This window comes from Maniola jurtina, chromosome 1, assembly GCF_905333055.1.
Source record: "Maniola jurtina chromosome 1, ilManJurt1.1, whole genome shotgun sequence".
NCBI lineage: Eukaryota > Metazoa > Arthropoda > Insecta > Lepidoptera > Nymphalidae > Maniola > Maniola jurtina.
The window spans coordinates 4,850,932-4,874,721 of record NC_060029.1 but is presented as its reverse complement, the minus strand read 5'-3'; the positions used below and the strand labels follow the sequence as shown (position 1 = coordinate 4,874,721).

Below are 23,790 nucleotides of genomic sequence, written 5' to 3'. Positions count from 1 at the left end.
CTTCAATCTTATTACCTCGTTGAGCTATATGAACGGAATGCTTAATGATACAGTCTCAGATAGAAAGCACTAAGCTTTAGATAACAGGAGAACAGTACTTGTACATACCCATATCCCTAATTAACGTAGCCACTGCGCTGCATAGTATTGGAATACTAAGTCGCATGGCGGTACGGCTTTGTCGCTAGAGTGGTAATTAACCGCAGATAAAGCCTCCAGACAAAGGAGTCATCTTACTGAAGACACGACAAACGTCTTCTGTTGAATATAGGTAACTAGTTTATGGTACAGGTTTTATTTTAGTTTGCCTATTAAGCAAATTGCATTTACGAGTACTTTCAAGATATTTATTTTTCTTGTAACGACGAAATCTCAGAGAGAAGAGAGGAAGGAAGGGGAAAAATATAAGCTAGAATAAGAATCACATTGTTCTTTATTTTTAATTTATATATTTTTACTAAATGATGCCCGCGACTTCGTCCGCGTAGATTCAAGTATTAAAACCCCTCATCCTTATTTTCTGGGACCAAAAATTATATTACAGTAGTGTATTTGCAATAAACAAATAATAATTATGAAGATAAAAATTAGCTTATGTCACACTCTAGATCTTTAATTACGGATTATCGGATCCACATAATTTTATTAACCCCCGACCCAAAAAGAGGGGTGTTATAAGTTTGACGTGTGTATCTGTGTATCTGTCTGTGGCATCGTAGCTCCTAAACTAATGAACCGATTTTAATTTAGTTTTTTTGTTTGAAAGGTGGCTTGATCGAGAGTGTTCTTAGCTATAATTCAAGAAAATCGGTTCAGCCGTTTGAAAGTTATCAGCTCTTTTCTAGTTACTGTAACCTTCACTAGTCGGGGGTGTTATAAATTTTAAATTTACACTTGCAGATGTAAAAATCATGTCGATCCGTTGTCTTGCTTTGTTGCAATAACAACAACACACAACAAACAATCACTTTCGCATTTAGCCATACTATAGGTATAATATGTTTTTAACCCCCGACCCAAAAAGAGGGGTGTTATAAGTTTGACATGTGTATCTGTGTGTCTGTGTATCTGTGTATCTGTCTGTGGCATCGTAGCGCCTAAACGAATGAACCGATTTTAATTAACTTTTTTTTGTTTGAAAGGTGGCTTGATCGAGAGTGTTCTTAGCTATAATCCAAAAAAATAGGTTCAGCCGTTTAAAAGTTATCAGCTCTTTTCTAGTTACTGTAACCTTCACTAGTCGGGGGTGTTATAAATTTTAAATTTACACTTGTAGATGTAAAAATCATGTCGATCCGTTGTCTTGCTTTGTTGCAATAACAACAACACACAACAAACAATCACTTTCGCATTTAGCCATACTATAGGTATAATATGTTTTTAACCCCCGACCCAAAAAGAGGGGTGTTATAAGTTTGTCGTGTGTATCTGTGTGTCTGTGTATCTGTGTATCTGTCTGTGGCATCGTAGCGCCTAAACGAATGAACCGATTTTAATTAACTTTTTTTTGTTTGAAAGGTGGCTTGATCGAGAGTGTTCTTAGCTATAATCCAAAAAAATAGGTTCAGCCGTTTAAAAGTTATCAGCTATTTTCTAGTTTTCTTGTAGAAAAGAAGGTTAGATAACCCTTAGGTTCATAATATTCAAGTGTCAATTGACAAATGTCAAGCTGTCAAGATGGACGTTGCCTAGATATACATAATAATTTATTTGAAAATGATTTGTCGGGGGTGTTGAAAATTTTTAATTTACACTTGTCATACATATTGTTTACGAGAGGTACTTTATCCTGCTTTACTTTTTAGAGCATACGTTAGAATCTACGTGAACGGACAGAAATATGGGAAAGAGATAAGAGATAGGTACTTGCAAGTAACAGCAAAACTCCTGGTAAATACGTCAGCAAATACGTGACCGGGTAGACTGAAACTTTCCGGGTACAGATGAGATAAATCCCAAAGAAATCTAAACGAGTTTCCTTTCACTATAAGATACAGCTGGAACAGCTTATAATGGGATTGTAAAAATTACCAATAATAATAAAAGCGATTAAATCTCTATACGTACTCTTATTGTAGTAATATCGTCGGTTTGTCGTAAATATGTCGTACTCGTACCGTACTCATGTTGTTGTCTTGTCGTAGTCTTAGTGTACTCTTGTCTTGTTGTTGGCTCGTGGTCTTCTTGTCGTACCCTTGTTGAACTCTTATCTTATCGTTGTCTTATCGTACTCATGTCGTAGTATTGTCCCATAGAGAATGACATTTAGCGCTAACTTGAATGATTGAGCTTTTCACGAAAAATATATTAGCAGAGTTTGAATACGTTACCTAGCCAACGCAATCGTTAGAACGTTATTGCATCAAGTGAAATCGCCCCAAGGTTAATGCAGAACTACGTGTATCTATTTATAGTATAATTTCCGCTAAAGTGAATATACCCTCGGGTGATTACATGCCGCTCCTTTCATATTAGAGTGCCAAAGTAAATCTATTCCTCTGACTTCCTGCGTGGACGTGACACGAATGTTAACCCGGAGATATTGTAGACGGCAAGTATGGTGGCAAGGCAGCTACGGTTCGCTCGTAATAATAGAAAAAAGGTTTTACTGTCTTCATAAAGTTGATTTAAGCTACCTGTCGCGCGGGATTTTTGTTTTCCGGTGGGACTAAAGGCGCAAACAAACAACATCAGGATCGTAGTGAACCGTGTTAATGTAATTTACCTTAGCCCTGAGATGTTAACTTTTCAGACAAAAAATTACTATGCAGTGTACGTAAAATTGCTCAAATTGTAACATTGTAAAGTTGTCAAATCAAAACATGACAAATTTATGCAGAATATATGAAAAGTTACACTAAAGGCTCGGGGTACAGAAGGCCCTTTACATAATATTGAGGTAAAAATCAGGAATGCCCCGTACACCCCTGAGAATCTAATGATGAAATGAATAAGGTTAGACGCTAGGTTGGTAAACTGCAACTATGTATGTAAGGTTTTGTTATAAAATCTACGAAATCTTCATTATGGTTCAGTTATTAAATTATTGTAACATCGCTTATTTACTAAACTTGACGATTGGCCACAAAAAATATTCCTACGCGCAAATGTAGTAGTTTTCTAAAAGTCCCATCAGTCAAAGCATAATAGAGATGTTTAAAGGCACAAATAACAGTATAATGTGTGGTCACCGCATGCCACCTTTACGATATAGCGCAATTCCCCGCATTTATACGACTTGTAATGTACGCCAAACTTATTTGCAGTTGCTTTACTGTTTGATACGAAAATAAATACCTTACGACTCACATCTTAAGAGCTGTTTTTATAGTAAGGAGTAGAAGGGTAAATAAAAATGGTAAATATTTTTCCCCTACAATAGCAATAACTCCATATCAGTTGTACGGCTGACGAGGTATAATCGAAAATTTAATACGCGGTATGCGACCGCTTTATGGCATTTTCTTTGTTTATCACTCAATGTTTATTACTGAATACGTGTTATTCTGGTGGTATAAATACCTATGAAAAAAATTGTGCCTAATGTAATGTTATAAATCAATTTTCGAATAAGACATTTTTTACTAATATTTCTGTTCTAAAGCTTTCACAGTCGAAAGTCGAAGTTTAACTAGTCGAAAAATCGACAAAATTGTATATCTGTGACACTCTCTTATCTACATTACATACACACATACATAAACCTACATATATTTTCGTAACTTAAAAAAATCTTGACAGCTATATTGTACTGACGAAACATTTGTCGATAAAACTTTATTTTCTGTTAATATATTGTACTACGTTTGCATTGTCGTGATATGATTTGTTGAGACTTGGATTGAAGACGAACTTATTTGATACTAGCCGATGCCCGCGGCTTCGCCCGCGTGGATTTCGGTTTTTTGAAATCTCGTAGGAAGTCTTCGATTTTCCGGGATAAAAAGTAGCCTATGTGCTAATCCAGGATATTACCTATCTCCATTCCAAATTTCAGCCAAATCCATTCAGTAGTTATAGCGTGAAAGAGTAACAAACATACACACACACACACACACACATACAAACTTTCGTTTAATTTTTTTGGAGCAAACTCACAGTTAGGTACAATTTACTTACCAGAACTTCGCAGTGAGATACGTAGATCTTGAGGATAGTTTTTACAAATGGTCAGCTACCAATGACCACCTTAAACAATGACCAACACCAATGACCAACTTAAACATTTTTGACAAACTTTGATTAGGTAAAAGTAATCAAATAATATGTTTACATTTGAGCTACTGCTACTCTGTATACCATCGCCAGGAGTCCCATACACGTATTTACCAGAACACGAAACAGTGGTTAACTCCTGGAGTTACAACACGAACATCGTTACTGACATAAAACAACTACCCTATCACGTGTTGATAGTGTACGGCTCAAAGTATTGCTCGGGAACTCTGACTGGCAGCAGGACTGTGGTCACTGCGGCGACTTGCTTCGTGAGGAACAAAGGAGAGCCAATTGTGGTGAAGGCCGGATCGAATTCTATGGTTGGAAGCGGGTAAAGATTAAGGCGGTTTCAGATTAGCGTTTTTTCTGCGTGTATTACTCTCATTTCTGTATATACGCTTACTGTGCTACATTCGTACGTCAATAAATAGAATGCGCTAATTCCCGTATGTTCGTTAAAATCAGCGGGCCTTATTCTAAATCACCGGGTCAGTTAGTAGCATCAACCAACTCCACTGCTGGGCATAGGTCTCCTGTAGGGACTTCCACACGCCACGGTGTTGCACCATCTGAATCCCGCTTAACATTCGCATGATATTTCCCGTCCACCTGGTCTTCCAAGTCCAACGCTGCATTCCGGTACGAGGTCGTCATTCTAGCCCCAACGTTTTTTAGAACTATGTGCCCTGCCCATTGACACTTCAGCTTCGTAACCCACTGAGCGTCTACTCTTGTACGAGATGTGAAAGTGACAAAAAGCGTGCGGATTAACGCGTTCAAAAATGAAGTACGCGCGAAATAAAACGAAAGTCTGCAATAGCTCTTTCTAGCCAATAGACTCGGGAAACCGAGCGATAAACTGCGAAAAAGTGTTAGAAAAGAATACCCAGTAATAAATTAAATATTGTTCGTTCCTTATTCAATGCAAATAAAGTTGTTTTGATTGTAAGTGCAACTCTACTTTTATATCATACTCTTGAATTGAAAAAGCATATGAAAACTGCTCTAGCATGCTAATTCAATATGCATTTCTTCAACAAGCGTGAATTTGAGCAAAGAGTGAGAAGGATTATTTTCAAAGGATAATAGTCCAACAACATCTTGTCTTTCTGACCTCTCTATGTACTGAAGATGAAATCTAAATTAAAATATTACGCAAATCATATGTCTAACATTCGATTTAGATTTTATGTACCTACATGGAGAGGACTGAAATATTACTAAGTATAATAAATAACATTAAAGCAGCTTATAGCTAATTGCTAGCGGAACCTCTTAATTTCTCAAAGCCTTTTAATGGCACTCTTTATCTTGCAGGCAAATAATTTCCGTGTTGGAATACAAAGTTCACGAATATTTCCAAAACTTGAGCAATTTAGACAATGATATTGCACTGCTAATTCTCAAGGTGAGACTTCCATAATAATAAAATTACTGCTATTTGCAGTAAATATAAACAGACTTATTTTACGGATAAAGCGAAAGGGATAGAATAAGTATGTGTGATTGTTGTTTCAAAAACAAGACCCGGCCGAGAGTGTCGTGGGTTTCTCAGATTAGGGCACGTTTATAACTCTAACTCTTATAATTAATTTTATGTCGGTGTTATCAATATAGTAGAAGTTTTACGTTCTTTTTATTCGTATGTAGATTAATTCACCTATTTGACTTTAAAAAAGTGTAGGTACCACCCACCATAATATTTTGAAAAGTAAATGATTTGATTTGACTGAAAAGTGCTTTTTTAAAAAGTTTGTGTAAGTAAATACCTAAAATAATTTTGACTTTCTGTTTCAAGGAGCATGTACTCTTCGATGGAAATGTAATCAAAGCCCAACTTGTGGAATCAGAGGTTGCTTTACGAGAAAGCACCCCGATAAAAGTATCTGGCTGGGGAGGCCCAGTTCGTACACTGTTCTTTATAGTTGTGAAGCTGGCGAACAAAACGGTGTAATTACACTCAGCAGATAACTCAGTGATCAAAATCCTTTTTAGTTTTTTTTCAATATGGACATTTTTAGCCTTACGACCTAAAACTATACCGAAATTGAGTTCCATTATTTCGGTCACTGAATATAAAATCGAACTCGATTCCAAACTAACTCCAAGCAAGCGGGCTTAAACAGTACTAAAATTGAGTCCAAAGTTCGTGATATCGAACAAAATGGTACAATTACAACTCATTCAGAAGCTTTCATTCAGTTTTTTGCTCCTCCTGTAAAATTTTATTTAGTTCAATTACACCGTTTTGTTCGCCAGCTCCTCATTTTAAGTATTGCTAAAGGTATTTAAGTAGGTATCCGTAATCTATTCCAGTAAGTAATCGATTTTGTTATAATTACATTTCTATGTAAATTTGGTGTACAATAAAGAATATTTTACTTTTACTTTTATCCGTGGAGGGAAATTTTAAACTGGATTTAGTAAAATCATAGCGCCATCTGTATAAAGTTCTCTAACGTTGGTGGATGCACAACAGCGAAAGAAGCCCCTCAAATGACTGTGTGATTGTAGTCATCCTGAATCCTGAGACCCCTCTCCAGTGATCTCAGTATTAGCAAACTCGAACCATTCCCGCCTTTCGCAGTAGAAACTGATTCGTGAGGGTTCATAAAGATGGCGTTCTACTTTTAACTTTTGCTCAACTTTTGCCAGCTAATTAACTAGCGACTAGCCCCGGCTTCGCAGGGATGACTTGAGAGAAACTATTCTATAATTTATTTTCGTGTACTTTTATAATTCCGAATTAATTTACAGTTATTATCCTCATACCGGTAGCATTTTCTAAAATGTTCACAAATTATATAACCTTAGATAATCCTTCTTTCAATTGGAGAAAACAGTATGCAAATCTGTGCAGTAGTTTCTGAGGTTAGGCCGAATAAACACGAACTCAGCGTTAATTTATAATATGTCGTGAAGACTGAAATCAAACTAATGGATTTGTTGTTTCAGCATTTGCCGGTAAAATATTTGAATTTACTTCTGCAATCAGAAATGATTGTAATCAATAAAGCGGAATGTGAAATCTCACATAAAAGTCTTCTAACACCATCGAACTTCTGTGTAAAATATAGGAGTGTAAGTTTCTTATACCTAGTATCTACCGATTATAATCATATTGTTGTTTACAAAATCTTTATTCAAATAAACCGTAAAACAAGTGTAAATTAAAAATTTATAACACCCCCGACAAGTGAAGGTTACAGTAACTAGAAAAGAGCTGATAACTTTCAAAACGCTGAACCGATTTTCTTAGATTATAGCTAAGAACACTCTCGATCAAGCCACCTTTCAAACAAAAAAAAAAACTAAATTAAAATCGGTTAATTAGTTTAGGCGCTACGGTGTCATAGACAGATACACAGATACACAGACACACAGATACACAGATATACACGTCAAACTTATAACACCCCTCTTTTTGGGTTGAGGGTTAAAAAAATATCTGTCATGCAACTGGACCTCACTCTTCACACTAATATTATAAATACGAAAGTTTGTATGTGTGTGTGTGTGTGTGTGTGTGTGTGTGTGTGTGTGTGTGTGTGTATGTTTGTTACTCCTTCACGCAAAAACTACTGGACGGATTTGGCTGAAATTTAGAATGGAGATAGATTATACCCTGGATTAGCACATAGGCTACTTTTTATCCCGGAAAATCAAAAAGTTCCCACGGGATTTTTAAAAACCTTCATCCACGCGAAGTCGCGGGCATCAGCTAGTACTTAATAACTTTAATTAATTCTACTGCGAGGCTTCGTCAAGGTCTGCATCCGTACGTAGTAGAAATTCCTCGGACACGTGCGGAGCGATTTGCTTCCTCCTTTCTAACCCGAACCACTAGGATATTGAACGCCCTTCCGGCATCAGTTTTCCCTTCCACTTTTAATATGGGTACCTTCAAGTCAAGAGTGATGCAACTTCTACGAACTTCTAGGCAAGCGCGCTCCATCTTGGGCTGCATCATCACTTGCTAGCACTGTCTGATTGTAGCCAAGCGCTAGTCTGTAAATTTAAAAAAAAAAGTTTGTATATCTAATTTCTTTTCAGGAAGGGCGTCTCAGTGACAATGGTGGAGGTGCCACATTTAAAAATATTCTGGTAGGTATTTTGTCATGGGGAGCAAATAGTAAAGACCAATACAACGTCGCAATCCTTACAAATGTGTCCTACTTTGAAAGGCAAGTACATATAATGATAAGTAGCTAGGTACATTTTTGGTTTCCGTACCAACCAAACCTTATGACGTGCTATTACTAAGTGAAGCTGTGGCGGCTTAGCTAGAAATAATAATATTAAAAGATGGGTTTCTATATGCTAAGCTTCTAATTTATGGCCAACAATGTACCTACTAGGCATTGAATAAAATATTTGCTATAAGTAATTTATTTATATATTACTATAATTATTCACATTATAACAACCTTAGTTTTTTGTCGTTTCATAGGTGGATTAAGCTGAATACAATCAGGTTTCTCACAAAGTATTGTGTGGTGAAAGAAAACTCAAAACTTTTGGGAATTCATTCCGATGAATACGTGGAATCTTAATTCCTTTATGCATCGTTTTTTTTTTATTTATGATACAAAGACACCTATACTTAATATCTATGTCTTATAACATCCATATAGTAAGTTTTTCTAATTTATGTTCTTGGTTATAACTGTCCAGTGACTTCAATTTGCAGTAATTTTTAGTAAAGTTCTTGATCTGCCTTTCAATCCATTGGCGGTGGTAATACACACTAATATACACACTTGGTTTGTCTTTTTTAGCACATCCATTACCATGAGAAACAATTCCGATAACAGACCTGAAAAAAATTTAATATACACGTCTCATTTCGTAATGCATGCATTCAAAATAAATGCATAGCTGTACGTTACGAAATTAGACGTTTACACGTGCAATTGATAATGCAAATTAATGTTATAGTGAAACTAATTTCGTGCCACTAATTTTGTTACGTAAATTCCTCTTTAAATAGTTTGTACCTACGTGGTAGGTCACACTAACATAATGTAAATTAGAACTGCACTTGATTTTTAGACAGTAGGTTATACTTAGTGGAATTACTTTACTATAGCATATTTAGATAAGGACTAAGAGTTTTATTGTATACTAGAAGATACCCGCGGCTTCGCCCGCGTGGATTTCGGTTTTCTGAAATCCCGTAGGAACTCTTTGATTTTCCGGGATAAAAAGTAGCCTATGTGCTAATCCAAGATATTATCTATCTCCATTCCAAATTTCAGCCAAATCCATTCAGTAGTTATTGCGTGAAAGAGTAACAAACATACACACACACATACAAACTTTCGCCTTTATAATATTAGTGTGATTTTTGTTTTGTCTTTGCCAAGTAAATTTCATTAAGTGTACAATTTGTTAACTTTTGTTTCATTTACGTAACATACTCGTAAGAACGTCTGTGTTTGCAATTATTATTAAGCGAATACACGAAAAGCAATTTGTAGAAGCTAATGTTAAGAGGATCGTCTAGTTGTAAAATTTCATACAAAAAGCGATAACGTTTTTCTCCCCGTAAATGTACCTATCCAATATTCATAATTTTTAGAAATGTTATAAGACATATAATGGAGAACAGCTATGCTCGTATGCTTAAATTTTAAAGAAATGTTGATTATGTTAAAAGTTACAAGCGTCTAAATATCCATTTTTTGACCTGAAATGTTTCTTGAGTATTTTTAAAAATAAAAAGTGCGAGCCTAGATTAAAGTTTACTGAATCTAATTAGATCAAAATTATCTTAATTTGTAAACGTTTGGGGGGTGAAAACGTTATCACCCGAAACAATATTTCAAGAATAAAATGTAGGCAAATGCCTCCTGGACTATGATAAAATATTTGGAAAATTTAAAACTAGACTGTCCTCTTAAGATCCTCACCCATTCCAAAGGACCCCTCCCCCAGAGTCACCCCTACAGGTGTCTCGAGCCGCGTCTCCATACAAACAAAACATGTCCTCAGCCAGTCTCATGCCGTGCAACTTCTCGCACTCTTGTCTGGGAACGTACCGCAAAGTTGTCTGCAGCAAACCGAGCTCCGATAATGATCCCCCGTACTGGAAAGTGACAAGATAAAGTTGAAAACTATAACCCGACTGCGATCGTCTTAACAGGGCTCTCTCCGTCACTCGTTTCCACTCGTTTCATACAATCGTAGTTCCAATTTCATTTGAATATTAAGCAAGCAAAGTTCATGAAATTTTGCAGACATATTCTAGAAACTAATATCTGTGTCTGTGGTGTTTTAGATTTTTCTAAAAATATGTAGTTTTAAAATTACAGGGGCTCCAAGATTTGTATGAAAATTTTAAGACCGCGTAACTTTGAAACCGAATATTTTAACAGAAATCTGGAAAACCACAGACATGGATATTAGTTTCTAGAATATGTCTGCAAAATTTCATGGACTTAGGTTACTTAATATTCAAATGAAATTGGAACTACGATTGTATGAAACGAGTGGAAACGAGTGACGGAGAGAGCCCTCTTAAAGTAATAAACATTGAAATATCAAAGTAAAATTGTTTTTCTGTCGCTTGGTATATTTTAATGTTGTAGTACATTTACATTTATGAACTCAGAATTTTTTCCTCTTTTATTTGACATCCCACTCGATACAACAGCAAAAAAAATTTAAAAAAAAACGGTTAAACATATGGGCCGTAAAAGCAAGCAGACAGACAGACACATTGATGGCGGAAGAGCCACCCCTATTATTCTGAGGACAGACGCGCTTTCGTATGTATAATTTTATTTTATAGGTAGGTATTCACAGTAAAAGTTGACAGGGCTCTCTCTGTCACTCGTTTCATACGATCGTAGTTCCAATTTCATTTGAATATTAAGCAACCAAAGTCCATGAAATTTTGCAGACATATTCTAGAAACTAATATCTATGTCTGTGGTTTTCCAGATTTCTGTTAAAATATTCGGTTTCAAAGTTACGCGGTCTTAAAAATTTTCATACAAATCTTTTAGCCCCTGTAATTTTAAAACTACATATTTTTAGAAAAATCTAAAACACCACAGACACAGATATTAGTTTCTAGAATATGTCTGCAAAATTTCATGGGCTTTGGTTGCTTAATATTCAAATGAAATTGGAACTACGATTGTATGAAACGAGTGACGGAGAGAGCCCTCTTAAATCTTACCTAGATATAATATGCGATTTGGCCATTGCTTTTTATAATAATTAGGTAAATGTACAGTATTGCAAGAATATTCACCTTAGTCCATCCCCATCCAACTGCAACCACATTATCTTGATCCTTACATTTCTTCCAATCCTCATCGTTGTCACATTTCATCCAGTCCTCATTACTAACCAACACAGCTCTTTGCTTCTTCTCGTCAAACTTTATCGACTCCTTCAGAAATATTAAAGCAATATCGGACGCGAAAGGCATAATCTTGCTGTAATCCTCATGTATTACAATACTAAGCACTTCGAATATTTCGGCGTCGTAGTCATGAACGTATCTGCTTCCTTAAATCATGTCAATATTGTTTTGATCGTTCCTTATTATATTCCAAATCTTACTTGCATATTATAAACTTAAAACGATATATTTTCATAATAAAAAATACCAACTTAATATTATAAATGCGATTTTAATATTTGGTACAAAGATAAAGATGCACCCAGCGAAGGTCAAAAATTATGAAATCAGTGCAGACTAAAAATGGAAGTCTGTATGCAACTAAACAATTATTCATAATTGTAAAAGTTCACTAAATATTTAAAAACCAGCCAAGTGCGAGTCAGACTCGCGCACTGAGGGTTCCGTACTGGGGGTTCCGTATTTTTCCAACATTTTACACGATAAATCAAAAACTATTATACATAAAAATAATTAAAAATCTGTTTTAGAATGTACAGGTACAGCCCTTTCATATGATACCCCACTTAGTATAGTTATCTTACTTTGAAAATTGAAACACGTTATAATTTTTTTTAAATGATGTAACTACAAATTCGCGGTCTTCAGATTTATTCCAGTACTTGTGCTATAAGACCTACCTACCTGCCAATCTAGGTCAACAGTAAGTACCCTTTAAATTTCTTGACAGACGCGACGGACATACACACAGACAGACAGACAACGAAGTGATCCTATATGGGTTCCGTTTTTCCTTTTGAGGTACGGAACCCTAAAAACGTGTAACTTTTCAAAACTTACCTATCGCAATCTCCATTTTTTCCTTATTTTTATTAACTTGGAAACAATGCGCGGCAGTCAGTAAACTCAAACTATTTAAGATGACCCCAGAACATACTGAACCATCGTTAAAGAACAAGACGCTAAAAGGAAAACTTTCTATTCTAACCGGATGTCCGCCTATAATTTTACCGTTTAATGTACTGAGGAATAATTCATTTTGTGATTTCGTACCAAATATTCTTTTGCATAAACTTAACAAGTACAAAATTATAAATGATTTCTTTATAGCAAACATCTATTTAAAAGACATAATATTCTCTCAGAACGTATTATGCAGTACGCTAGTTGTTTTTTACTCAAATCAAATCGCTGAAGCCAGCAGTATTGATTGCTGCAAATTAACTGCCAATGAAATTTTATCTCACTGACTAGCTTATGCCATCGACTTCGTGCGTGTGGACTACACAAATATCAAACCACTATTATACCCTCTCTGAGGATGAATTTTTATAAATCCTTTCTTAGTAGATGTCTACTTCATAATAGCTATTTGCGTTTCTTTCAGCCCGATCCGTCCAGTTATTTGAGTGCGTTGATAGATCAGTCAGTCACTTAGCTTTTTAACCCCCGACCCAAAAAGAGGGGTGGTATAAGTTTGTCGTATCGTAGCATCGTAGCTCCTAAACTAATGAACTTATTTTAATTTAGTTTTTTTTTTTTGTTTGAAAGATAGCTTGATCGAGAGTGTTCTTAGCTATAATCCAAGAAAATCTGTTCAGCCGTTTGAAAGTTATTAGCTCTTTTCTAGTTACTGTAACCTTCACTTGTCGGGAGTGTTATAAATTTTTAATTTACACTTGTCCTTTTATAAATACAGATTATATTCGATCTTAATTAATTATCGAATCGTAAATTAATTAAGATCTATCGAGATTTTTTTTTACTTTTCTTTATTAACTTTTATTTTCTTTTTTAACTTTTTATTAAAATGAATGAATGAATGAGCATACTTACATAAAGACAATTAAAACAAGGTTATATATAAGGTTTACCTATTAGCTTTTATTTTTATGAAAATCACAAAATGTTCTGTATAGATCTTTCACGGTCTTTTGTATCCAAGAATGGAAATAATTCACTTTTACGTACATTCCTGGCAGTTCAGTGCAGTTTCGACCGTGGGAAATTATTCCGACTATAGCGCTGAAAATAAAGTGCAATTAAAAAAAAAAGATTCCGACGAATTGAGAACCTCCTCCTTTTTTTGAAGTCGGTTAAATATATACGGAATCTTTGAACCAAAGTTTCAATGATTCCGTATATTTTCCGACAGCAAATCAGTCGCGATTAGTAACAGGTTCGATTTCATTTCAATACCATATCAGATTCAAAAGCCGGCAGTCCCAATTGGATAATCCCAAACTAATCAGATCGTTAGAAAGTCGAGATTCTAGAGCATCGCAGAGACGTAAGCTCTTTTTGCGTGTTTTATCGCATTTATATCAGGGAGTGTCCTGACGAGTCATTTGACCTTATTCCACCCTTCCTGTTCCACAACCGCAGCGCACGCCACCGTAAGCAATTCACCCTCCCCATTTGGGTAGGTACCTGGTATACTAAATACTTCGACAAACCCGGTTATGCTAGATCATTTTTCACGCATCTACAAATTGTAAAACCGACTCCCTTCGGCGGGGTTCCTATTAGACTTCATCATGAGGGGTTTCAAGGGCTGGATCATCTTTCTGAAAAGCAGACAACTCATACCGGTTCCTCTAGTGGATACTTCAAAGCCGTGGATTTTGCAAAGCCGGGGCGGACCATTAGCGTTTACATTTTTACCCGACTGCGGCAAAGCCAAAAGGAAGGGTTATGATTTTAGCAGTCTATGTAAGTATGTATGTATGTATGTGCGTATATTTGTATCCAGATTCTGTGTATTCCACCGTAACGCCTAAACTACTGGGCCGATTTTGATGAATGAGGTGTCAATTGATTCGTTGTAAAAGTCTGGGTGACATAGACTATATTTTATAGGAAAAAAATTAACCTAACGTATGTTATTTAAAAAAAGTGGAGGTCTCCAAAATTTTTTTTTCTTTTGTATCGAGTGGGATGTAAAATGAAAGAGGAGAAAATTCTGAGCTCATGAATATAAATGTACAAAAACATTAAAATATATCAATCAACAGAAAAACAATTTTGTTCTAATATGTCAGAGTTTATTAGAACGATCGCAGTTTTTAGTTTTCAACTTTATCTTATAGAATTAAGAGTGAACGTGTTTAGTCAGTCTTACCCTTTCCACAGTATTCCGCCTCCAGAGTCTCCACGGCAGGTGTCCCGTTCACTATCTCCGTACAAGCAGAACATCTCAGGGCCTAGCTCCAATTGATGTTCTGCTTGACACTGCTCTTTACTTACGTAGTGTAGATGAATTTGCCGTAAACCTCTTTTTTTAACTCCTTCGCCATACTAAAATTACCGAAAAACTTTTACTCAAACTACATAGTACTTACATACTAAATAAAATGTTTCTGTGACCATTATGTATATCAATACTTGTCCAATAATAATAATAATCAAGAGGTCCCTTATTTTTTTTAATAGGTGCATTGTGTGTACCTAGATTACGAAATGTTTTTAAATTGCCAGAAATTGGCTATGATGTTCTTGTGGGAGTATATCATAAAGAAAATCACTTATTATTTCCGTTACCAACATAATTTAGGTATCTAGCCATACCAGACAAAGATCTAGGTTAACCTCTTCAGCATTGCCTATCAGTAGTCACTGATCAGCTATTTATAATTGTAGTAAATCAAACCTAGTACGTAAAAAGGGGTTTAAAATGTATTATTCATTTAATTGAACTTACTTTAACTTACTTAGAAAAACTAACCAATAAAAATAAATACGTACTTTAGTTTCTCCCCAGCCGGCTGCAAAAAATACTTCCTTTTCATTCATCCATTCATCACTATCAACAAGTGTCGCCTTTTGAACTTGCGGGCCAAAGACGAACGTGTCGTGTATTATGATAATAGCAATATCGTTAGCGAAAAAGTATTTCAAATTGTAGTGCTCGTGTATAGCGAAGTTCCATACTTCATGAATGCGTGCGTTAAAATCAAAGGTGAACCGGGGGCCTGGAAACCATTAAAACTTCTATAAACAAATTCAGTTAGGCTGGGTGCGCATGACTTTTATCATATCAAGTGGGATAAAACCTTCAGGAATATTGTTTTGTTTTTCTCAATCATCTATAGTCAGCGTTCAATATCATATTTTTATGATTCTTCATTAAGGCTAGGAATAAAACGCAAAACTACCTATTTACACTATCCATACTCTAACTTCTTTCTCTTTCAAGTACGTAAAAGCGACCGATTGATTATAGATTACATTTTGTAACTTACTAACTTATGTCCGCGGCTTTGCCCACGTAGACTATACAAATTTCAACCCCCTAAGGCATTGGATTTTCAAAAATCTATTCCTAGTGGATGTCTGCGTCACAATAGCTATGTAGGTATGCATGCCAAAGTTGAGGCCGATCTCTGTCTAGTACTAGGTAATCCCAGGACTTTGAGCTGTGCGTTTATAGATCAGTCAGTCACCTTTTACTTTTATTATATTTAAAACTTTACTAAATTACTATATCAAATTATTAGAAAAAGATGACTATCAGGTGATTGTAAATATTGACAAAAAAAAAACATTCCTAGCCTTAGAATCTGAATTTAAATTCGGAATACTTGAGAATATTTTCATTTCCTCCAAATTCTTGTTGTGGTTAAAACAATGTGCCGCCGTCATAACTGTTTTGCTTGTCAAGATGGTACCACCACAGAGACCGCCACGATTGTAGAACTGAACCATAAACGGGTACAGCTCAAGACTAGCCGGTGCTCCTCCAACAATACGACTTTCCACAGCTTTCAAGATATGAGTCCAATTAGTTCTTGTAACTTCACCCATGTCTTTTAAATGGCATTCTACGTAGTTCGTATGAAGGAAAAAGTGCACGGCGATCATTTTAATTACCGCGTATAACATTTTTATTACAACCACTTGCGCTGTAATCAAAACGACAGACTGAAAGAAAACTGTAAATGTCTGAACGTTTTCAGTATGAGTTTATATTAGTTCTTTTAATGTTTATGCTATAATTTTTACTACAATGAGTCTTAATATTTATCCTATTAATCTAAAGAAAAAGGTCTCAACTGAATTAATTCAGCTCTTTTAAACATAGAAGACCGATAAATAAAACATGAAGTAAATACCTAACAGAAATAGATGTTCACGCTTGAATTATGTTCCATCTCATTTCTACTCTAAGGGATTGCTGTTTGAATTTGGAACAGCGCATTTGCGGCATGCAGCGTCCGTAAGGTTCAATTTCAGAGTTCAGCCGCTTACAGCCGCCCGCCTTCGCGCAGCCAGTTGCCCTCCGCCGGTCGCCTCAGCGCCGCGCGCGGCTTTTTTTAGCACTAAACATAACCTATTCGGCCTAGATATATTTCGACAATACAAACATTTACTATATTAATAATTTGTACATATCACGGTAGAATGATAAAAGGGAATCCATTGTTTTTAATAATCGACGTCATTTTTAGTAGTCAAAAATTTTAATAATCGGACAGGAAACTAAACAAAGACGTATATTGATTATTATTATTCAGGTGCGGGTAAACGTGATTAACTTTATTCAAATCAAGTGCAAAGACTCGGTAAGTGTAGAAAATTTTATCAGGCATTTTTTTATGTATGGAAATTATAAAATTTTAATTTTGGAAAATATTATAGATTTTGACATCGTCGGGAACACCTGTTAGCTCGACTACAATGCGGGTTTTCCGATTACTGTGTTTTTATAGTCAGCTGTAAAAGTTAATTTCGTCAATCACTAGCAATAAAAATTGCAATCACTTTCGTAGGATCTCCTTTCAAATTGAACGCAACGGGTTTTAAAGTGTTTTAATTTAAATTCATCAGGTATGCAGGCACAAATCTATACTATCGCATAACTTGAAGTCGAATGACTAAATAATCAAATTAACAAACAACGTAATATCTATTTAATATTTAAATGATTCGTATTTGATTACAATAATTAGTCTAAAAAGTGTTTTCTCTTTGATCAAACTCAAACTCAAACTCAAATTATTTTTATTCAATTAAACTTTTACAAGTGCTTTTGAATCGTCAAAATAATCTACCACTGGTTCGGAATGCTGTTCCTACCGAGAAGAACCAGCAAGAAACTCGGCGGTTGCTCTTTTCAAATGTACAATTTACAATAATATGCCATACTGTATACAAGCAATTGCAGCGCCGTGTATTGCTGGAGCGCATCAAATCCAAGCTTTTTTGTCATTTACATAATCTTCGATTGTATAATAAGCTTTTTTCAGGAGCATACTTTTAATAGATTTTTTAAACTTGTGTAAAGGCAAGTCTAAAATTGATTGTGGAATTTTATTATAAAATATTACACTCATTCCCACAAACGATTTTCCAACTTTCCTGAGGCGGAGCGTAGGATATGCGAGCCTATCATCCAACATGTTACCGTATGACAATATTTATTAGTACCTAAATAACTTTGTGTCCACGTGTAAATTATACCTATTGCGGTAATTTTCTCATAAAATATTCGTTTCTAGTACCTACTTTACATTTAGCAAACGTGACAATAATTGTTATTTAACTCTATCTACTTGTTATAAATAATCTGGAATTACATTAATTTATACTTAAGTACATTGACTCAGGTTTTAAAAACTCGTGAGAACTCTTTGATTTTCCTGAATAAAAAATAGTAGTCAAATAAAATAATTACACTTTTTGATTTTCAGTTGTTAGATTCGTAAGATGATGTAGTGGTGATAAGTTAGTAAATAAGTTAATTACGTAAACTTAAAACTAAAGCTACGAGGGTTCCAAATGTGCCCAGGTCTGAGAAGAGCCCAAACTTTATTTCATGTAGGCAACTATAGTGTCTCTTGCTACGTCTGTGACCCTACCACTACGTCCGGAATGGAGAATCGACTGAGAAGAACCGCCAAGAAACTCAGCTGCTGCTCTATTCAAATCATAAAAAGTTACAATTATATCCAATGTAACAATAAACGTACACTACGCCATTTCATGGGCAACTGAAAGTTCAGCCGTTTGCTTCCACGCAACTTTGTCATCAAGGAATTCATCAATTTTATTGTTTATCAGCTTTGATATGTAATGGAAATCCAAAAATTCTTTCGGAACCATATTATAAAAGTAAATACTCAGCTCAGCCCCACAATGGATTTCTGTACTTTGCGCAGACAACAGCGGCGTTTTTTCTGGCGAAAATCTATACATATAATAAAATTGTAGAAAAGTGGTGTCTGTACAATGGAAGTAGGTATATAAAAAAAAGTAGCAGGGATTGTTATTATATCGATGCCGAACCCAAAATTGTAATTAATTTTTTTTTGTCTTTCTGTTTGTCTGTGTGTTTGTGCACGCTAATATCAGAAACGGCTTATTCGATTTAGATACGGTTTTCACCAATATATTGTAGTAAGCTTCACTTAACATTTAGTGTTTATTTCATGTTAATCGGTTCATAAATAAAAAAGTTATGTCAATTTAAAGAATCACGGCGAACATTTTTAACGTACAGAGTACGTACTACACGCCTCGCGTTTGAGCGTCCGTGGATAAAGTCCCTATTAGACGCGAACGAAGTCGCGGGCACAGCTAGTAATGAAATAAGTGTGCCATACTTCTATACCTACTTATACATTGTTCGTTAGTCTCTGTGTTAAAGTTGTATTAAATATATTCTACTCAACTATTTATAGTATACTCTGAAACAAATCTAGTAGCGTTTGCAGAATCTCTAACACAAACTCCAGTATGTGGAGATAAAGCAAGTCAATCGAGCGCTCATGATTGCTTTACTGCAGCGGAGCTTGACAGTGGCATAGGGTTACAACAGAGGACTTTAACCAATAATCTTATATTTTATTTTATATTTAACCTAATTTATGTCCCCAACTTCGTCGAATTTAGATTTTTTTAATCCTTTGATAATTCCTTAATTTTCCGGGATAAATTTAATACCAAGGATCGTTATTGTTTTAAAGTATTATATTAGCTAAAGTGATTATTATATAAAGCAGTGTAGGTACCTCATTCATGTTGGTAATACTATTGTTGTATCTATTATATTACAATAATAATTAGTAATCGATAAACGTCGCCGAGTATCTTGCTGGCTATAGCGATATTTGAAACCAGTGCATGTGGTAGATTCTTGTTTCTTAACAAGAATCTACCACATGCACTGGTCATTAAAATATCGATAAATTAAATATTTAGTAACCATCACATAAAGACAATATTTACATCTTGCAAGTATTTATTAAATAAATGAAATGGTTTCTTTACTTATATCGTCTTTTATTTTAAATTCTGTTTAGATTAACATAACTCTCTTGCACAATGACATTTATTGCTAGGTAAATGTTTAGGATCTTGACTGTTCATTTCGACCGTATGATAATATATTCTATCTTCTTGATCTAAACTTACCATAGAGACTGATACAGATAGGGCATTTCTTATCTACTAATTTTATAAATGCGAATGTGTGTTTTCTGTTAGCTTTTCGCTGCCCATCCGTTTAACAGATTTTGACCTTTGGTAAATTATCTAGTTTACACAATGACTTTTGAGTTTACATCTCGGGGAAGAAATACTTTTGGTCCCAGAAACTCATAGTTCCTACGGGCTTTTTACAAACCTAACTTAACATGGACATAGTTCTCGGTACAGACTACAGAGATAGCTTGCATCCTGAAGACGGGCCTTAGACTACTTTTTATCGCAGAAAATGAGAGAATTTCCATGGGATTTTTTAAAACTGACGAAGTCATGGGTATTATCTAGTTTACTCTAAATCGTAAGCATACTTTGAATTAAATAATAATTATAATTAATCTCATACATTCTATACGTCTTCAAAATTCATGGAGGATATTATTAACATCGGATAAAGTAACAAAGTCCCAGCTCGCTACGATTAGGTTATAGTCAATCAAGCGCTGGTAATCGTATTTACTGTGGCGCTAACAGCTAGTGTAGGGTTGTCAAAGCAAAATACATATTGAAATAAACGATCTATGTATGCACTAGATAGGTTGGTCTAACGCAAGAGTTTTTTGATGTGGGTTAATGGTATGACGTATTTAAATTGATCTCTTTGACAATGTAATATTATGAAAATGAACGACGTGCACGGCTTGAGGTGTTAATTTTGGTTGGGAATGGCCATTCTATGCATTTACCAACTTCAATGCATTGAAAATGATTTTTTTTTATTCAATGTAGGTATCCTGTGTTATTAATATTGCAGATTGAGTAAACTAAGTAGGTATGTCTGTTAAAGTTCTCAATAAAGCAACGACTAACTAAGCTTATCGGTACAACAGACCTCTATTGCAATGCTAAGAAAGTGTGCGCTAGATGCGACAGTGCATGACAATCGATTGTGCTGGTTAAGCAACATTGACCCAATCAGTATTCGATGGGTGACCGACTTTAGAGTATCATCAGTATCATCTCATTGTGTTTTTGATAAATATGTAAATTGCAATATACTTAGGTATATGAATTACCTATTTCATTAATCGTGTAATGAACTCTAATTTGCGCACAAATTTATTAGTTGAATGTGTTGTATAAAAAAAGGTAAAACAGCAATTATTTGCACTACTTTCTAGCAAATAAATTTCTTATTCTTATCCGTGTAAATAAGGCAGCGATATAAGTGAAATAAAAAAAGTAATTTGGAACATAATAATAGTATGACGTTAGTAATTTTTACACCTGCTGTGATAAATATGTTGAATAATCCGTGAACAAATTACGCGTAAGTATCGCACTGATCGAAGTGGGTCAATAAGCCGCACATAACACTATTACTGTCGCGCTTGTGAACGGAATAGGGTTGTGATGTGACAAACAATTTTATTCACACACATTCATTCTATCTGCATTTGCATGTCCACTGCTGGACCTAGCAACACCACTTCGCACACCCTGTCCTCAGCTTTTCTCATCCACCCGCTTTCCAGTTTCCGCTGCCCTCTGTCTATCGTCAGGAGATTTCGGCTCCACCTGCCATCGCCGTCCAACCCATCGTAGCTGGGGACATGAACAATGTACCTAACAGGTAGCTTGAACTCACCTCGACCTATGTCGCATCATGAGATACATTCTGCTGACAGACAGACAGACGGATGGACGGCGTAGGCGGAGGCTTTATAGTATCCCGTTGGCACCTTTTGGGTACGGAACCTTAAAAAGTACTTTTATAGTTTTAATATTCACTACAGGTATAAATTCATGAGTATAATTAGTCCTGATTGGTCGTCTCATTAAAAACAATTACACAAGATTTATGCAAAGTCGATAAAGTGGTACCTATTAAAAAACTGGTTGGTATAGTAGGTACTGTAGTGCAACTACACGTTTATTTTTGATTTTTACACTTCAAATCCAGGGAGTAGACGTGTGATATAACCGGAGACGAGCTAAAATACTTTGCAGAATACGTGACTGCCATACAATCATTTCAACCATCCCTTAGGTCCGACGACATCACCAAGCTAATGGGAAAACCTTGGAGAAGGCAACACCGGGAAGAATAGCATGCACGTGAGCGTAATATGTCCAACAGTCGATAAATAAGGGCTAACAAAGAAGAACAAGACGATATTATGTCAAACATGAACTTCTTCCATACATCACATTCGCTCATGAAGTGCCTCCTCGCCATTGCGACATTAATGATATTGATAATAAGAGAATTAAGAAATATATGCAATTAATGTCAATGTAATTTTACCTTTAAAGAATCATCACCATCACCGGCTCACTACAGAGCACGGGTCTCCTCTCAGAGTGAGAATCACACTGCAGATATTGATATATTTAACTGACAACCCTACAATATAAAGTCGTTCGCAACTAAATAAATGACTCGTTCACAACGGCTGAGCATTGAACATTATTTCTCCGGATATTAACTTGACATCTTATTGTATGATGTAAATGTAAAATCGGCCAAGTGCGAGTAAACTATAAAGATTTTCATTACACAAATAGCAGGCCATTGGCCTACATATTCTGACTTTGATACCTCGAGCTGTTTCTGAGCAAAACAGGCCTTAACACACGGACAGACTGACGCATACTCTGACATCAAATTGATCTTATAAGGATTCCGTTTTCGTTTATGGGGTACAGAACCCTAAAAAAGAGAGAAACAAGATGCGATAACGTACAGCAGTAATCTATGTAACTTACAACAATAAATAATAATAATTTTATGGCAACGCATAACAATGCGAACCTCTGGCAATTCTCATGCACATAGTGTAATTTACAGACATTTTTAGTCTAAAACTTGCAGAAAATGACTGGACTTGCGAGTGTAGAGTGCCCTCCGCAAGTTATATTGCTTGTGAGCATCTCGCTGTCTTGCAATTTTTACAATATTATCCAGTTAAATATTAAATGCATTCGTACAACGTACAGGTAAACGAATTATCCTACAAACCAAACCTTGGCACCCATACTTACAATAACTTGACTGGCTGGCCTTTAGGGCTTATAAATAACACCAATCTTTATGACATTGCTTATAAATATATCTATGTAAGTAATTATGCACTTGGCTAGTTGTAGATAATAGGAGTCTTTACTATTACTAATATACGGTGCCTGCTCAATTAGTATATCCAACTACTTAGCTTTTTCCCATAACTTCGTTCTTGATATTATATAATTTATATAGAACTTGAGGAATATTAGTCAGCATAATAAACTTGGCTTCTTGTTTCTTGGCTGGCTAAAATTCTTTCTAAAAAAAAAGTGAGTAATAAAGTCCAATTGGCACCCTTCGGCTAAGAAACCCAAAAAACGCGGACGAAGTCGCAGGAATAAGCTAGATATCAGTAACCTCAATTACCTATCACTACAATAAGAGTGATTGTTCAAAATCAAGACAGTAAATAAACACGAGATCGTTGACCTAATATGAATATGTGGCCGCCAAGAAGCTTAATCATCTTGTTTGTCAAACAATGGTTCAGAGTAATAAACGGTCCTTGGTTAAATATCTAGAACTATCTCGGAAGACGAGTCGAGAGGGAGGCCAATGCTAACGATCTCTATACATCCTGAATTGGTCATTCTAACTAAGAACTTTTGCTGGCAACTCACTTTTGCCTGTAACTTAATGACTAGTGTTATATGTATTATAAGGTATAAAGCTGTTCTTTATTCTTCTATCCTATTTGATTCTTATTCGC

General features: G+C 35.4%; 4 protein-coding genes across 7 annotated transcripts in view; 2 read left to right on the top strand and 2 right to left on the bottom strand.

Moving 5' to 3' along the window:
- Positions 1-3,136: 3,136 nt before the first annotated feature.
- On the top strand, positions 3,137-8,793 carry LOC123864131 (trypsin-like). Of its 3 annotated transcripts, none has more exons than XM_045904408.1 (7): positions 3,137-3,545; positions 4,247-4,549; positions 5,536-5,626; positions 6,017-6,121; positions 7,174-7,299; positions 8,272-8,402; positions 8,669-8,793. In XM_045904408.1, exons 2-7 carry the CDS (start codon positions 4,266-4,268, stop codon positions 8,769-8,771), a joined length of 840 nt encoding a protein of 279 aa, XP_045760364.1. In that variant the 5' UTR covers positions 3,137-3,545; positions 4,247-4,265; the 3' UTR covers positions 8,772-8,793. The 3 variants fall into 3 exon arrangements, with proteins under 3 accessions (XP_045760364.1, XP_045760372.1, XP_045760355.1); XM_045904416.1 differs by having other exon boundaries at positions 3,137-3,654; positions 4,123-4,549; positions 7,174-7,182; XM_045904399.1 differs by lacking the exon at positions 3,137-3,545 and having other exon boundaries at positions 4,103-4,549.
- Positions 8,794-8,835: 42 nt separating this feature from the next.
- LOC123864108 (chymotrypsin-1-like) lies at positions 8,836-12,843 on the bottom strand. Its single transcript, XM_045904318.1, has 4 exons — positions 12,434-12,843; positions 11,480-11,739; positions 10,131-10,306; positions 8,836-9,034 (listed from the first exon to the last, which is right to left on the bottom strand). The coding sequence occupies exons 1-4, from the start codon at positions 12,708-12,710 to the stop codon at positions 8,836-8,838; spliced, it is 912 nt and encodes a 303-aa protein (XP_045760274.1). The 5' UTR covers positions 12,711-12,843.
- A 627-nt stretch (positions 12,844-13,470) lies between these two features.
- Positions 13,471-16,645, bottom strand: LOC123864115 (trypsin epsilon-like). Of its 2 annotated transcripts, none has more exons than XM_045904332.1 (5): positions 16,598-16,645; positions 16,174-16,513; positions 15,338-15,564; positions 14,715-14,890; positions 13,471-13,618 (listed from the first exon to the last, which is right to left on the bottom strand). In XM_045904332.1, the coding sequence occupies exons 2-5, from the start codon at positions 16,472-16,474 to the stop codon at positions 13,471-13,473; spliced, it is 852 nt and encodes a 283-aa protein (XP_045760288.1). In that variant the 5' UTR covers positions 16,475-16,513; positions 16,598-16,645. The 2 variants fall into 2 exon arrangements, with proteins under 2 accessions (XP_045760288.1, XP_045760298.1); XM_045904342.1 differs by having other exon boundaries at positions 16,273-16,513.
- Positions 16,646-16,878: 233 nt separating this feature from the next.
- The window catches only part of LOC123881105 (monocarboxylate transporter 13), a 43,308-nt gene continuing 36,396 nt past the window's right edge, over positions 16,879-23,790 (top strand). Inside the window, exon 1 of the mRNA XM_045929687.1 lies at positions 16,879-17,154. The gene's annotated coding sequence lies outside the window, so the exon portion shown is untranslated. The remainder of the gene's footprint in view (positions 17,155-23,790) is intronic.

Bases quoted from the DNA above. Each gene is read 5' to 3' on its own strand.
- LOC123864131 (XM_045904408.1), top strand. From the start codon at position 4,266: ATGTTTACATTTGAGCTACTGCTACTCTGTATACCATCGCCAGGAGTC. The intron at 5,627-6,016 runs GTGAGACTTCCA...TTCTGTTTCAAG, and splicing joins TTGCACTGCTAATTCTCAAG to GAGCATGTACTCTTCGATGG. The intron at 6,122-7,173 runs GTTCGTACACTG...TTGTTGTTTCAG, and splicing joins TATCTGGCTGGGGAGGCCCA to CATTTGCCGGTAAAATATTT.
- LOC123864108 (XM_045904318.1), bottom strand. From the start codon at position 12,710: ATGTTTGCTATAAAGAAATCATTTATAATTTTGTACTTGTTAAGTTTA. The intron at 10,307-11,479 runs GTGAATATTCTT...GTCACTTTCCAG, and splicing joins TTGGATGGGGATGGACTAAG to TACGGGGGATCATTATCGGA. The intron at 9,035-10,130 runs GTGAGGATCTTA...AATTTTTTTCAG, and splicing joins GGAGGGGTCCTTTGGAATGG to GTCTGTTATCGGAATTGTTT.
- LOC123864115 (XM_045904332.1), bottom strand. From the start codon at position 16,474: ATGTTATACGCGGTAATTAAAATGATCGCCGTGCACTTTTTCCTTCAT. The intron at 15,565-16,173 runs GTATTCCGAATT...AATGGTTTCCAG, and splicing joins GGAAATGAAAATATTCTCAA to GCCCCCGGTTCACCTTTGAT. The intron at 14,891-15,337 runs GTACGTATTTAT...CGGTAATTTTAG, and splicing joins CCGGCTGGGGAGAAACTAAA to TATGGCGAAGGAGTTAAAAA.